The sequence below is a fragment of the Sceloporus occidentalis genome, unplaced genomic scaffold, assembly GCF_023333645.1.
Source record: "Sceloporus occidentalis isolate IW3139 unplaced genomic scaffold, rSceOcc1.0.p SCAF_2, whole genome shotgun sequence".
Classification (NCBI taxonomy): Eukaryota; Metazoa; Chordata; class Lepidosauria; order Squamata; family Phrynosomatidae; genus Sceloporus; species Sceloporus occidentalis.
In genome coordinates this window covers 163,799,215-163,816,053 of record NW_028316982.1, presented here as the reverse complement: position 1 = coordinate 163,816,053, position 16,839 = coordinate 163,799,215, and the positions used below count along the sequence as shown (strand labels likewise).

Sequence of the window (16,839 nt, the reverse complement as noted above, 5' to 3'; positions counted from 1 at the left end):
CACAAAGGCAGCATCCTTTTTACATTTAGAAAAAGCATTGCAAAACCACTGCATGTTTAAATGCCAAACATCAACATCCATAGTGATCAAGTTGTCTTCCTAGTTGGATATGACGTGCCAAAAGATTCAAGTGGTCCAGCAAATGTTCCCATTACAGTCAATACATTAATACTGAAATAATAACAAAAACTAAAGTGTTAGCTTTAAAATGTTACCAGACAATTAGAAAATGTATTATATACGCATTGTTAACACATTAGTTTTAGATCGTCACTATCAATTAAAATAACTAAAAATAGCACCAAAGTGCCAGCCCATGGCAGCACCACCATCATAAGTAAATTCAGAACACTAATTTTCACTCTAACAATTGTTACTCATTTTAAACATCATTCAAAATAATCTATTTTGAAATCATTGTTTAAAGTTTTAATTAATTTGGGATAACAAATTAATGTTATAGGATGATTTTTCAAAACTGTGCTTTGACAGCAAGAGAGCTCTCAGACAGAGGGAGTGAGAGGCTTGGACTCTGCCATGTTGTAGCAGCATCAGATACTTTTCTTCCAGAAAAGGGGATGACAGAACATTAGCCCATGCAGACACCATGACCAGAGAAGTCTATAGGACCCTAATTAGCTGTACATAAATGGTTTTTAGGTTTAGACACTTATTCTCAGCAATTCTTTAAAGAACAAACATGCTTGCTTCTATGCCATCCCTTGCCTCTTGTCCCTGTTATTTTTTATTACATAATTGCCTCTGGCCCCACTGAACTCTGTTTGCTGCTCTGGATCTTGATTTATGCCTACTTGACAATGTGTGAGCCAACATGGTATAGTGATTTGAGTGTTGGACTCAATACTCAGCCAAGAAACCCATTGGGTGAGCTTGGGCAAGTCACATACTTTCAGTCTCAGGGGAAGGCAATGGCAAATCTCCTCTGAGCAAATCGTGCCAAGAAACCCCCGTGATAGGTCCACCTTAAGGTCACTATAAGACCAGAACAACCTGAAGGTACAGAACAACAACAGACTTGACTATGCACCTATGCTTGGTTCTTCTAATCTTCATTCACTTATTTTAGAACTAATCTGAGCTTTCAAACTAACTAACCTGCAGGATCTTAACTTTGGGTGAAGAGTGTTACAGTAATTATAACCTGGAGCAAGGAGAAAAAAAGTTTCACTTGCACTAGCATCACTAGGGAAGTGTGTGTGAGAGGGGTGTCAGATCGCACCAGGTGACACCTGAAGGGCGGAGTGACACCATTGCTCAACAAATGTGCTCAGTAGCAGCAGAAAAGCTCTCCTCCTTGCTGCTGCTGGTGACTGCAAGCAAGGAGAGAGTCCCTCTGCCCACTGAGCCTGGGATGGAATGCATGGGGGTACACGGGATGCAACTCAGGGCGTGAGAAGACACTCTACCTGCTGGCCATCACAAGCAGCAAGCAGGAGAATGTCTCTCAACCCTCTGAGCTGCACCCCCACCCCACTTTCCAAACAGGCTCAGGGGGCAGGGAGAGCCCTCCCAGCTGGTTGCCAGGGTCAGCAAGCAGGGAGAGTGGATCTCTGCCGCCTAACCCTGGCTAGAAGGTAGATGGTGGCAGTGGTTGTGTGTGTGTGCATCTCAGGGGGGAAGAGAGACTCTCTCTTCACTCACAGTCACCGGCAGCCTGGCTGGAAGTGTGTGAGTGGAGTGTGTGTGTGTGTGTTTGGCTGGCTAGCTGGCTCAATGGGCAGAAAAAACCCAGTTGCTGCCGGTGCCAGCAAGCAAGGAAGATTCTTTCTCAGGCACTAAAGAGCTATCTGTCTCTTTAGTGGGTGGGTGGCCTGCCAATAACCTCTTCTTATGCCTACACCTTCCTGGTTGCCTGGAGAAAGAAAAGTTGTGGGTGGAAATAGGAAGCCTGCCTGCCTGCTTCGCTAGGGTACTTCTTTGTCCATAAAAAGAGGTGGGGAGGATGTTTTAGTGCTGAACCTCCCTCCTAAATAACACTAAAAAGAAGATGGAGGAATCTAGCAGTAACTTAAAGACTATTTTCATTATATTTTAGCATTAGTTTTCATGGATATAAGTCCACTTCTTTACATGCAACACAAAATATTAAAACCTCAGGTTATTTATATTTTTACAGTTGTGGGAGGGAAGCAATGTATTTGGATTAAAAACAATGCAAATCATCATCTCCACTCTAGATCTTCAAAAGCCTGTGTAAGATAATAAAATCAAGTCTTCATAGCAGATAATATTGATGTGTGAAAGCAATAGCACTCCCACAGCTGAATGTTGTTGTTGCTCTGTGCCTTCAAGCTGTTTCTGACTTATGGCGACTCTACCATGAGGTTTTCTTGGCAAGTTTGGTTCAGAGGAGATTTAACATTGCCTTCCCCTGAGGTTGAGACAGTATGACTTGCCCAAGGTCTCCCAGTGGGTTTCATGACAGAGTTGGGAATTGAATCCTGGTCTCCAGAGTCATAGTTCAACACTAAACCACTACATATCTATAGTTACTATATATGATAATGAAACAATACAAAGGAAACTATGCTGGTCCATAATATTGCAGCCAAAGCACTGAGCAAGGCCAATTACAAGAAGTGTGAGATTCTGTTTTAAGGACACTGGTTACTGTCTATTTCTGGCCACATTTCAAAAGGAATTTGATAATTAACAAATTTTAAAGACAGTAAGTAAAGTTTACTTTTTATAAAAAAAAAACAACCTTTATAGTCACATCTGTTCGTAAACAAGGTACCTCAGGGTGCAGTGGGAAAAAATAGAACTGTTTCTAAAAACAAAACAAAAAGTCAACAATAACAAGTAAATTGTATAACAAAGTCAGGAGAAGAAAAACCATATACACTACCTTTGAGGAAACTATTCTGTTATCTGGATACCTCTGAGGAATGTATGCCTCAGTGCCTGGGGGAGGCTCACGATGGCCAACGTAAATAGTCCGATTGTCCACCCAATTCTCTTCTCCTGCACACTGTAAAAGAAAGTGGCCTTTTAATTCAACAAGTAATTTTGCATAGATATGAGTCATGCATTGAATTGGGTAGCCCTGTCTCTCAGCATTACTTATCCTTCATTCTCGTGTGTGTGTGTGTGTGTGTGTACACATATGTGCCTTCAAGTTGCCTGTTATAGCAACCCCATGAAGTTCATAGGGTTTTCTTAAGCAAGGAATACTCAGAGGTGGTTTCCTATTTCTGCCTTCTGAAATATTGCCTAAAGCATCCGGTATTCTCCCATCCAAGTCTAAACAGAGTTCCAAGATCAGACAGAATCTGGTACCTTTAAAGTATTTTACAGCTGTCAAAATTCTGTCCCCCAAGTCTCTGCCTATTTGATGCTGAGGAACACTTAGATGACACATATGAGTGTGTTGTCAAAATCCTGCCTCTAATTGCCTTCAGTAAGTCTTTTCCCCTAGAGCAAAAAAGGCAAGCCCACACAATTCAAATCATTCTTCTTAAAGAGGAAATTTACACTTTGTCCTCACATTACTTTAGAAAAGAGGAAGAAGAAGAAACGCAAAGTCCATCTCTCTGTGGTTTGTAATTCAAATATTACAGCCCTGTAAGACTGCCAAGGCTTACATGTATATACTTGGGTTACCCTCTTCTTTTACACACCCAGTAGTTGGGGTCTACTTCTGAAGTTTTTTTAAGTTTTGCAGGTATGTAAAAGCATTGGCACACACTTTATAAAATCTAAATTTTATACTGTTTATACTGTTTTAAATGGGTTGTTTTAATTGGTTTTTTTTTTAGTGTTTTGAAAGTGTTTTTATCTTGTGAGCCGCCTTGGGTCCCTTTTTGGGAGAAAGGTGGCATAAAAAATGAAATAAATAAATAAATAAAGGAATCTTGAATACATCTGTTTGTTTAAAGTATTTATATATTTCCTCTCAAGGCAGATTGCAACCAGTAATTAAAACAATAATACATAGTCTTTAGTAAATTCAGAAACCTCTAAAATGTTTGTAACATAATCAGCTATGGATTTGCTAAACTTGTTGACTAGGGCTTAATTCTTGGATTTAGCGATATCATGTCAGAGCATGGGCACAACATCCACACACACACACACACAATTCCTTACAAAAGAGTAGCAGAATATACACAGCATGTTGGCAAAAGCCAAATGGAGGGTCTGCATTTCTCATGAGAAGCCTGAAGAACTCATCCGAAATCTCTAGATATACATTGCGACAACAAAGTAAAATGTAGTTGGATCAAAATCTTATCTGGACTCCAATCAGAGGAACAGAATCTTTCTTGGGCTATTGTGTCAGGGAAAGAAAGTCTTAAATTCACATACTGGCTCACCACAGCCCCATTAGTGACCATTACAAGGTCAGTAATGTTAAATGTGCTCGTGCATTTTGACATAATGATTAGTTTAAGTCATAACTACCTTTTCCGAAATACAGACAGAGTGCTTGAATTAATAGTCCAAAACATCCTGCAGAAGTAATCCAGTTTGAGACCGCTTTAACTGCCCTGGCTCAATGCTAGGGAATTCTGGGAACTGTGGTTTTGTAAGATATTTAGCCTCCTCTCTCAGAGAGCTCTGATGCCACATTAAACTGCAATTCCCAGGTTCCCTAGCACCTAGCCAAGGCAGTTAAAGCAGTCTCAGACTGGATTATTTCTGCAGTGTCTTTTGGGCATAATGGCTGTTAAACCTACACAGCAACATTATTCTGATATTCTGTGTTCCCTTTACAGAATAATATGTAGAACAACTAAGCATTTTGGAATATACCTTCTCTATAGAAATGGCACATATGGCATATCAATTTTTCCTGATGACTTTTAAGATTTGAAGTCTCAGTCATTGTTGGCAAGAGTGCCCACCCAATGCCTCCTTTTGCTTCTCCAAGTTAAGGGACAATGACTTGAGGGAAGAAGGTGGAATTTGCAGGAGAATTAAGGTGGTCCCAGCTTGCTTGCAGCAAGTTATGCCTGCCCCTATTTACGAGTTTCTGTATATAAGCACCCTTGTTCCTATTCTCATTATATGTTTCAAATAGGGTTTCAGGTATCAGTGAGAGAACTAGAGAAATTCTGTTCCTGATTTGCAGCAATAGGAAAGAACACCCTTGTTCTTGTTCTCACAATATGTTCCAAATAATGTTTCAGGTATCAGTGAGAGAGATAGAAAGACTCCATTCCTGATTTGCAGCACTAGGAAAGGGCAGGCAGATGAACAAGTTGACATGGATCAGGCTTCTTCACACTCAGTTAAAAGAAGATAAGCCATAAGAGGATGAACCAGCTGAATGTGGTGCTCCTGCGCCACTGGCTGAGAAAATGAACTTGGTTCCTGATACTGAACCTGAAGCTAGGAATCCTGAGACTATAGAACATGTGGGAAGGCTATTGCAAGTGGACACTAGCAAATTATTGTTTCACAAGATGAATTTATCCAATTTATGGTTTGCAAAAGGTTATTAGGGGGTAGCAATTACAAGTATTGGATTCTTTTTTTGTATTAGGAGCCCTAGTGGCACAGTGGTTAAATGCCTGTACTGCAGCCACTCACTCACAAACTGCAAGGTTGCGAGTTCAATACCAGCCAAGGGCTCAGGGTCAACTCAGCCTGGCATCCTTCTGAGGTACGCTAAAATGAGTACCCAGTTTGTTGGGGCAATTAGCTTACAGATTGTAAACTGCTTAGGGAATGCTTAAGTGCACTGATAAGCGGTATAGAAATGTGCTTGCTATTGCTATTACACAAATGTGTGCAACTTAAAATGTGTATCCTTGTAAATACATACCAGCAGATTTTAGTTAATGGGAGAAAACAGTGGGAAGAAAAAAATTGCCAACATTATGAAAAATGTGTAAAAGAGTGCATAGTTTAGGAGAAGTGTCTATCAAAAGGCATACAAAAAAGTTGCACCCGTTCCTAGAGACGTGAGATCTTGCTACAGTGACGCATGCCTTGATTTGGACTACTGTAACATAATCTATGTGGGGCTGCCTTTGGAAACTGTTTGGAAATGTCAGCGGGTTCAAAACGCCGCAGCCAGAATGCTGACCGGGGCTAGTTATAGGGAGCATATAACTCCCTTGTTGAAACAACTTCACTGGCTACCAGTTCATTCCCGGGCACAATTCAAAGTACTGGTCATGACCTATAAAGCCTTACATGGCTTAGGTCCAGACTATTTGAGAAACAGTATCTCCGCATATGAACCTAACAGAGCTTAAGATCCTCAGCAGAAGGCTTTCTCTTGGTCCCACCCCCATCACAGGCTCGCTGGGTGAGGACATGAGAGAGAGAGCCTTCTTGGTGGCTGCTCCTACCTTGTGAAATGCCCTTCCATGGGAAGCAAGACTGGCCCACTGTCAGCTTGCCTTCCATCAGCAAGCAAAAACAGCTTTATTCAGCCAGACTTCTAATGCGTGATGATGGAACAGCTTTTTATATGGGTTGGTATTGTGGTTTTATTGTGGCTTTAATGCTTGTAATTTTATATTATTTTTATATGAAGTTTTAATTGTTTAATTGTAACAGGTTTTTAATGGAACAGAAAGAAAAGCTTGAAAATTTGATACAAAACAAAGATAGTAACAAAATGCAGGTGGGGATTGGAGTAACGCAACACATTTGAGACTGAAAGATGTAGAAATTCCTACTCTCCATGCAGAAGAGATGGAACTTCAGTGGGGCAGAGTGAATGGAGGGATATATGAGGACTCTGTCCACCTCTTGCTTTTGTTGAGGTTCCTCACTTGGGGCTTTCCATGGTGCTGCAACCACCAGTCTGCCCTACTCTGTGGGTTCCTGCTGCAGCCAGATCAAAGCTCTATATCTGAGCTGGATAGAGAATGGGAAGGATTCAGATCCTGTCAAATTCTCAACAATGTCAAAGGGAGCACAACAGCAAAAACTGGACTCATACATAATAAAGCTTCTTGTTAAGGAACTTGTTTAGAAAAATGCCTTTATAATTATTCCCAGTTCTGACGAGCCTAGGGAGGAGTCAGTCATCACTCATGACAACACAGAGGATCAACAAAGATGATTTTGTGTGCATGTGTGTGCCTTCAAATTACCTGTCGATTTATAGCAACACCATGAATTTCACAGGGTTTTGCTGAGCAAAGAATACGGAGAGGTGGTTTTGCCAGTTTCCTCCTCTGAAATGTAGCTTGCAGCACCTGATGTTCCTTGGTGGTCTCCCATTTAAGTACTAGCCAAGGCTGACCTTGCTTAGCTTTCAAGATCAGATGGAATCTGGTGTCTTTAGGGGACATTTTTAGGCCCTAAAGATGACTCTAAAAGCCCATTTGGAAACTTTCACCCACAGTTCCATGTTCTCCATATTAAATAATACTAAGAATTTAACAAAACATCTGATGTGTGTTGTGCACATATGTTGACTGAATGGAACACAATAAATACATAAGCAAGCAATTTACACCACACTCCTGTTCAACAAAAGCACAGTGGGCCCTTGGTATCCACTGGGTTTGGTTTCAGGACCCCCTGTGGATACCAAAATCCACAGATGCTCAAATCCCATTAAATACAATAGCATATTGAAATGGTGTGCCTTATATAAAATGGCAAAATCAAGGCTTGCTTTTTGAAATTAATATATATTTTAAAATATTTACAAGCCGTGGATGGTTAAAGTTTTGGATAAGGAATCCATGAATATGGAGGGCCATGCATGATTAAAGCCATTATTCTACAAAATAATCCATTTCATCTCTTCAGGAAACTATGCAGATATCAGAATTATAGTTGACCAGTCTCTACTATGCCACTTGATATCTAACACACACACACACACACACACACACACCCCTTAGCTTGATATTTTGTATTGTAGTTATGAATTTGTAACCCAGAGTTATGGATCCGTAACTGTTCTGTATTCAGTAAGACTTCCTAGTCATGATTATGCAACTATTGCCATGCTCATAAATGGCCACCCAGTCCACTTAACAACCAGCAGTCATTATGAAAGAAAGTGGTATGTCCAGTTGTCAATTGGGTTACAAGGAGGATGTTTTCAGCCCCCTCCCACCAGCAAGCAAGGGTGTAAAGAGGACTTGAAACAGAGATCCTGCTTCTGGGGGGGGGGGGGGGGAGGGACTAGGAACATTCTCCTTCTTGTGCCTTGAAGCTGAACAGACCTTCTTCACTCAGTGCAGATGCTGGCTGTTAAGGTCAGTTTGGAGGGTTGAGCCAGGAGATGTTACTTAATTTTGCATTCATAAGTAGCCAATGTAGCATATTACTTAATAACAGCACAAGAGAGAGAGAGAGAGAGAGAGCATGGATATATAATTTTCTACCCAACTACTGCATTGTCCTTGATTTTCTTTAGAAAATCCCTGCTCCCCTCCCCCAGAAAAAGGTTGAGAAGAAAATGCATGCAGCTAAGTGGTCAGTGCAGCGAAGTGTATCCATTGCTTTATATGCTATTATTAAGCCCATTAAAGGTATCTCCAAGAAACCATAAATAAACCTAGGCACTATGAGCTTCTAATAATAAACTAAAGCTCAATGTACCGAAACCCAGCTTCATTGGCACATCAATGAAGAAGCATTACTTATGTTCTTTTCTCACTTCAGCAGTGTCAGCAAATACAAAAATCCCAAACTGGTAAAAGATCCATTAAGCTGTCTTCAATGAGTATACGAAAGGACATCTTCAAGAATCTTATCTTCATCAAAAGTTAACAGTAAAGGAATAATGATTTGTATATGACTTTGCCTCTCAGTTTAAGGACATGAAAATTTAATGAACAGAAAACTTTTAAGGTAAGATGATACATGAAATATTCACAAGGAATACAAGGACATGATCAGCTTGGTTAAGTTTCAGATGTTCAAGGGATTCTTGCTTTTTTTAATAATAAACCCAGGAAACAAAATAAAACGCACAGACAAGGCATTAAAATTTCCAGTGATACTTCAAAAGGGGTAACCACATTTGTCTGTTTTAGTTAAAACAGTAAAGACCATCATGATACTTACAGACTAACTCTTTTATTACTGAATAAATCTTCATGGAGTAGCCCACAAAACATAATGCTACATAAGGTGGACTCATAGGTATTGTAAAATGCAAGATTTCCCTCTTTCATCCATTCAAAACCCACAGTTATTGCCATTTTACAGCCTGAGATGTAGCAACTTGCTCAAGCCATGAACAGGGATACGTTTTCAAAGTTCAAACTCTGTTCTTCTAATCACCCCAGATTATCTAAGTACAGTATTTTCTGGCGTATAAGACTACTTTTTAACCCAGGAAAATCTTCTCAAAAGTCAGGGGTCGTCTTATACGCCGGGTGTTGTCTTATAGGGCAGGTGCTGAAACTTCTGAGCCAGACTGGAGAATCTGCAATCGCTGCATATGGTAGGGGGAGCTCAAAAACAGCCTCAGCCACATCCCCTCCATATGTGGTGACCGTCTGAAAGCAGCAAGGGCGGCGCTATACAAGTATGGTAGAAGAAAATCTTGGAGACAGGGAGGGCTGGGCAGGCAGGGAGAGCTGTCCAATCCAAGCAGGCTTTGTATACAACAAGTTTTCCTGCTAAGTACCTGCATGTCATAAGCATTTGAATTAAAATTATCATATTGAAATCAAATCTGAGGTTTTTTAAAAAAATTATTTGGAAGGGGGTAGCCTTATATGGTGAGTATATCCCAAACTCTATATTTTAACTGGAAAAGTTGGGGGTCGTCTTATACGCCCAGTTGTCTTATACGCCGGAAAATATGGTACTATGAAATATTTTAAAAGGGAAATGTGCAGAGATAGATGATAAATCAGTTTTGCTTCACTGCTGAGATGTCATGTACCTTATTTTAGGTAAGGAATTAATTGTCCCTGTAGAAGGTACACTTGAAGTCAAACTACCAGATGTTTATTTTATTTTTGCCAATGTAGAAATGCTAAGGTGAGGTGAGCTATAAACATTTCAGACAGCTGAAAAGCACAAAGTAGTTTCTTTCACGAACCACTTTCACACTTCCTTTCATGCACCAAGTAGGGCATTTAGCAAATGGGTAGTGTGGATAAATTTGTTATGCATCAGTACAGGATGAACCAGGGCTAGCTTCTGAGATATGATTTAAGTACCACAACCACTTTATCAGTTATAAGTACCATCAAAGATACTATTATATGATGTTATATGAACAAAATATTATACAAATTACTACTATTATTACTATGTCTGAGCACATGCATTTTCTCCCAATAATATGAAATACCAATTTTTCACAACTTCAAGGAACAATGCTGCACATCATAAAAAGTTGTAATGTTTGATAAATGACCCCCCCCCCCCCAAGCCAAAAGTCTGCTTTACAGCTTAAGGAACTACACAGAAGGAAATACACTTGAACAGATTTTTCACACACTTATCAACTACTGCATTAAACATTACAAATTTCAAAATCTAGGGATTTGTAGAAATAATTAATAATCCTATATAAAACAGAAAACTTTGACCAAAGAAGTTGATTACCTATTTAATATCTTTCAGTTTTTATTCCTTAAAAGTTATTGAGGCTAGTACATCTTTCTCAGTTCAACAATATTCTCATCTTTACTAAACTAGTAAACTAGTAATTATACTATGATTACAGTAATTATACTATGATTACGCCATACGCGGGCTCATTATAGGCGGTTTTCAGCATACACTGAAGCCGCCAGCCATTAAAAGCAATGATGTGCGCACCCACGGTGCACCGACACAGCCGCGCAACAAGCCCAAGACCCATTCTAGTCAATGGGGCTTGAGCATATGCGCTTTTTGCTTTATGCAGGAGGGGAGATCTAGAACGGATCCCCCGCATAAAGCGCAAGTGGACTGTATTATTATTATTTATGAAGCACTCAAAATTATTTTGAAAGTAACATTATTTCAGTAATCCTTACAACAGCCTGGCATGGTTTGTTGTTGTTAATTGCAGGTTGGCTTGACTTAGGATGATGCTATGGATAAGAGACCTCTAAGGGGTGAAGCAGATAAGTGGCTTGGAGTGGCCTCTGTCTACTCTGATCACGATAAGCCCCTGATCGGCCCAGGACCACAGCGACCGGATAGCCCACTTCCAAAGTCCCGAATGGGATGGTCCCAAATGAGCAGTTTTACACTGTTTCTTTTGCTGGCAGCTTCCAGCCACATCAGAGGCATGCATCATCTGCATGCCATGCCCCCGAAGCAGCCGGAAGCCTCACCTTTTGGCCCATCTGTTTTGGGCCCAAGGCACAAAGCTTTCTACATATATTCTGTGTATAAACTACTCTCATAGGGTGATAAAATACAGCTTTGTATGACCCTCTTGCCAATCAGAAACCATTCCCACCCATATTCTGTACTTGCGAACATTTGTCCTGAACATAGCTTAAACTTCAGAACAGTCAAATATTGTGGGACTCCCTTTTCTTAGTTGTTTTTTTAAATTCATGATTTTTCATGATCTTTATAGCTTTGCTATAAAATACAGGCTGATTTTCTTCTAAAATTTTTGGGAGAACTCCATCTAACATAAATTTGCAACATGGTCCTCAGTGACTCTTTCCTGAACCCATATAACATTGCTTATTTTGAATATGGTAAAATACTGTATTGTGAATTTTTCAGCAGTACTTTGCTTGCATGTGATATTACTGTAATCATCTGATGTTCACTGCAATCCCTGATGTTCCCTTTCATGAGGATTGGAATGTATATCTGTGTGCCATTGTTTTGTTTTCTTAGTACAGTTTAGTTGGAATTTGAAAGAATTCTGTCTGGAGCTTGAAAGAGATCTTTTGGAATGTGAAGTCGAAGGTTTTCATGGCTGGCATCCATAGAAATAAACTCTTATAGAACATAGCCACATAGCCTGAAAAACCCACAAAAAACTATATTTTGGAATGTTATCTATTCCAGGTGATTTATTTTTATACTACCATTATCATGCCAAGGACGGATGGATTAGACTAGTGCTATCCAAGATGTATATTGTGCAGACAAGATCTCAACCAGAGAATTTCTGGCTTGTGCAATCCTAGATGCAGTGGGAAGAGAGATGTTGAAAATCCTATTTTTGAATATTTGCTTGGGGGGAATGCTGAAAACTGAATCTGGGTTGGTTATAAGAACATAAGAAGGGCCATACTGGATCAAACCAAAGACTTATCTGTTTCCCCCAGCAGCTAACCAGTTGCCTATGGGAAGCTCACAAGCAGCAGATAGGTACATGTTGTAAGCATCCTTCTACATGTGTTCCCCAGCAACACGCATACACAAGCATACTGTATGGGTGAGAGGAATATAGACCCATCACAAATGTTAGCCACTGATAGCTTCATTCTCCATAAATTTATCCAGTTTCTTTTTAAAACCATTCAAATGGGCAGCCATTATTACTTCTTATGACAGAGTAGTAGTACCCAATGTTTGGGTTTTCCGATATTTTTGAATTCCCAGAATCCCTGATTGCTGTGCATGTTGTTGACAGATGCTTCTGGGAGCTGAAACCCAAAACATCTGAAGGACCAGTGGTTGAGAACTACTGCAGTAAAGAGAAAAACACAGATTGCATCTGTGATGTGTGCTTTCTTTTATCTGTCTTGAATCTCTATCTATTTTGTTTCTGTGAAAGACCCTGGATTCCACTATTATGAGAAAGCGCAAAGAACTGCCTATTTTCTTCACATTGTGCAGATTTTATACACATCCATCATGTCATGAAACACTATCTCTTGGTTTACTACCAAATACCATTTCCATGAGGATATGATATTTGTTTTCAGATGCAGTAGTCTCCTAGGGACATGATAGTTCTGTGAAATGCTGTACAGATTTTGACCTTAATGAATCAATTAGCACTGCTTTGCAGATTACACTAGAGGCTGTGTTGTTCTGTCATTTCCCAGCAGCAGAGTGGCAGCACCTATTCCATAAACATCTAAATCTGTATCACTCACATAGCAATGTGGAAAAGAAACTTCAGATCTAAGATAGGTCTAAAATATTCTCCTCATTATGAACATTACAGTATGACTGCTTCAGTGAGCTCTATGTTGCCATCAGTGAACTAATTTGCAAGCAGAAACAGCACAATCACAACATCAAAGCAGCTGTAGGGATTTATTTTGATTTCAGTTTTGAGAAAAGACGCCTCATTTATTTACTAGGTGCTGATCTTCTGACTGAAGGCAAAGAACAGTGTTGCTCAAATGACTGGTTGGAACTCATTAGTGGAACATAGCCCACTTTCAGGTGGGTTTGCAGCATTGAAGCCCAGTACCTCTCTGATTGATGCCCTCCCACTCCAAGCCATAACCTGTTACCCCCAAACTTTGTATACCAATATGTAAAATAAATAAAAATGAAAGAACAAACAAGCTGCAGGAGAGGAAAAGAGAAGCACCAGGGCTGAGGCTGTACCTTCTGGCTATTGTTTCACAGGAACCTGAACTGGAGAGCCTGCATGCCTGCAGGGTAAGAAATAAGGGAAGAAAGTGTAATATTTTGGACAGATGCTGAGAGAGAGAAGATATTCTCCCTTCTGATAGAAAAAGACAGAACAAGTTTTCCAGGAAATCAGAGCAATGAAAGATTGCTATTTTAAAAAATAGCTATCTATGAGCATGTCTAAAAGGCCAATTGTATTGGTTTCCCCCCGCTCTCACTGTGACTTGTCTACACAACACAGGACCAAACCCCAATTCAAGGGCAGACTTTTCATGAGGGAAGGCCAGTTCTGCACAGAATCCAATCTATCCTTGCCTAAATTTGATTTCAAAAACATCATCTTATGTTCCAGATTTTGCAGCAAAATCCAGAGCACTCCACAGCAATTCCAGATGGCTGTTTACACACACACACCATTGTGCCACCTGGTGACACTACTGATTGATACAGAGCACTTCATTTCTGACCTCAGAGGAAACAACTTGCACCAGCGGTGCCGACGCCAGGCAGCACAGTGGGTCACATGTGCACTCAGCATTGCTCTAGAATGCGGAGGTAATTGGGAAACCCATGGCAGCTCTGGATCCAGAATATGTCAGAAACAGCCTGGAGTATTCTGGCTGGTGTAGATAAGTCCCAAGTGCCCCTTTCTCTCTTCCTCCCACCCGTGCGTGTGGGGGGGGGGGAGAGGGAGAGGGAGAGTCATGGCACTGTGTGTGATTTCCTGCCTGGGTGTACCATGGCAGGGCCATGTGTTTCAGTGTGCCACTAGAGTGGTTCACTTGTGTGCAGCAACCATAATATGCCCAGCTTGGATATCTATATAACATTGTTTGAAGGCACTGATGCATCCAACTACAGGGTATTCGGCTAACATGAAGTCAAATACTTTTTCTAGTAGTATGATAAACAAAGCAGTGCAGCAAAACCACTACTAATACCACCATCATCATATCATTTTGAAGTCATGGTTAACTTGAACTGACATCAGCAGAACCTATCACCAAGTAAACGAGTTGAATTATTGCTGACTGAGAGCAAGTTTCCTGAGGCTACTCTTACCTTCTTAAGAAACCACAATAATCTGTTTTTCCATTCCTAACCCAACTCTCTCTCACACCAGTTTTCCAGGGCTAAGTGATTTCAGTAATTTAGAATAGGATTGCAGAGCTCACATGTTGTCATCACCTTTACAAGCACACTCCTCTTGGATCACATCAGCATCATGCTCCTGCCTGTCTTATATTTCAACTACTGCTAAAAACAAATAAAAGCTCTGGTGCTTATCTCCCCTGGCAGTAGTGAAAGGTTTGCTGCCATAAGAGATCATTTGTCATATTGCAGCCTGGCAAAGATACATGAGAATTCAAGTGGGTTGCAGAATGGTATGAAGCAAGCAGGCCAAAGCTGTAAGTATACACAAGACACATAATACTCAGTAGCTCTGTGCTCTAAATTAATTATAACTTAATCTGCATGTTTCTTTTGCATTCAGAGAGTAACAGAAGTTGAAAGCAGAGCATGTAAAATGCATTTCTTGTAAAATGCATGTTTTTGCTCAGTGAGGGGAAGGTTCAGAATAGTCAGTGACTCACACATTTTCACAGATTTCATATCAAATAGTATTATATTATGCAGACTAATTTGTTTACTTCATAATTCAACTAAGGAGCTGAATAGCTGAACTGTGATATGCATCTAAGTTGTAATGTTGTTGTTTTTTAAAAAATGAACACTAACAAATTGCCTGTCATTATGACAGCTTGTATATGTCTAAGGAGACCTGATATATTATAGTGGTTTCCACATGTCTGTGCACTCCACTTTCTTACTCTGCTGTTCACTTACACAGAAGAATGTGTATTTTGGGTAGAGAGCTGTTCTAGAACTGGAAAGGACTCTAGAGATCATTTTATCCAGCCCATTGCTCAGTTCAGTTCTGTAATGCAAGAAGCAGCTACAGCATCCTTGACAGATGGCCATCCAGCCTCTCCTTATATAACTCCAGGAAAGGAGAAATTTCCCCTTCCTGAGGCAATGTGTGCCCCCACTGAACAGCTCTCACTATAAAGATAGTTCTTCCAGTATTTAGCTGATATTTGCTTATCTGCAACTTCCCAATTTTGTTGCTCTGGTCCTCTTCACAGTGCCATGCACATTGAAGATGCTACATAAAGAACAACATCAAGAAAGAGCCAGTGTTGTCCAATGGTCACAGTGTTGTATGGGAATTTCGATAATCAAGATTCAAGTTGTGCAAGTCTAGAGGCAATATTACCTCCCAAGGAGATAATGAAAGGCTACACACCCTACAAAAAAATAAAATAACGATTGCTCCAAGTGGCAAGGGGAACATTTTTGACATGTTAGGTTGGGGGCAGTGGTAGACCATTTTATGTCCAAGAGAGCATTTTTTTTAATCAACAGGAAATGACTGGCTGCCATTTCCTGTTCACTTCCTATTTTGGAAAATGTTCGTTCCTGGTATCCTTCTAGAAAGCCTGGGGGATTTGGGAATCAGAGGCACTGCATTGGGCTCCGGTCCCATCTCTCAGGCAGATTCCAGATGGTGATGCTTGGAGACAGTTGCTCCTCTAAAAGGTAGCTCAAATCTGCGGTCCCTCAGGGTGCCATCCTGTCTCCAATGCTATTCAGTATTTACATGAAGCCACTGGGTGAGAGCATCCAGAGACATGGAGCAGGGTGTTATCAGTATGCTGATGACACCCAGTTATATCTTGCCATGTCCCGAACTGTTGCCGTAGCTAAGGATGGCATCTCTCCTCTGAATGAATGTCTTAAAGCAGTAACGGACAGGATGAGAAAAAACAGACTAAAATTGAATCCAGATAAAACGGAGGTACTCGCTGTAGGGACCCCTAATCCAGGATATGGAGATGTCAACCGGTTCTGGTTGGGGTTTCTGTTGAAACTTGAAGGGTCAAACCTAAGGTTTGGTTGGCACGGTTTTCTGTTCTATAACAAACTTAAGGCTAATAAAGATTTTAAAAATCATCCTATCAGGAAAGCCAGAATCTGGGTCAAATATAAAAAGTGGATATCTGAAAAAATTCCATTGTGGTGCTCTCCTCATGAAGCACTCCTTAAAACTGACCCACTGAGGAACGAAAAATGGCTGAAATATGTAGATCTGCTTAAACCCTCGAGACAAAGATTTTGGGAAATGAAATCTCTAGATGAACTTAAAAAAGAAGGGAAACTTAACAATTGGTTTACGTACTTCCAACTGAATGAACAGTTCAAAAAAGATTTAAAGAACGAGGGAATAGCAGAGAAAAAGGTGGAACTAGAGGAAATTATATGGGCAAAAAAGGGAACAACAAAATCTGCACTATACAAGTGCCTATTGAAATACAATAT

The 16,839-nt window shown here is 40.3% G+C and overlaps 1 protein-coding gene across 5 annotated transcripts in view; it reads right to left on the bottom strand.

The window, feature by feature from the left end:
- LOC149319212 (phospholipid-transporting ATPase IH) overlaps window positions 1-16,839 on the bottom strand; it is a 151,919-nt gene that overhangs the window by 85,823 nt on the left and 49,257 nt on the right. For all 5 annotated transcript variants that reach the window (XM_089511299.1, XM_089511300.1, XM_089511302.1 and 2 more), the window contains exon 2: window positions 2,870-2,992. In XM_089511299.1, the coding sequence (XP_089367425.1) occupies window positions 2,870-2,992 (123 nt within the window). The remainder of the gene's footprint in view (window positions 1-2,869; window positions 2,993-16,839) is intronic.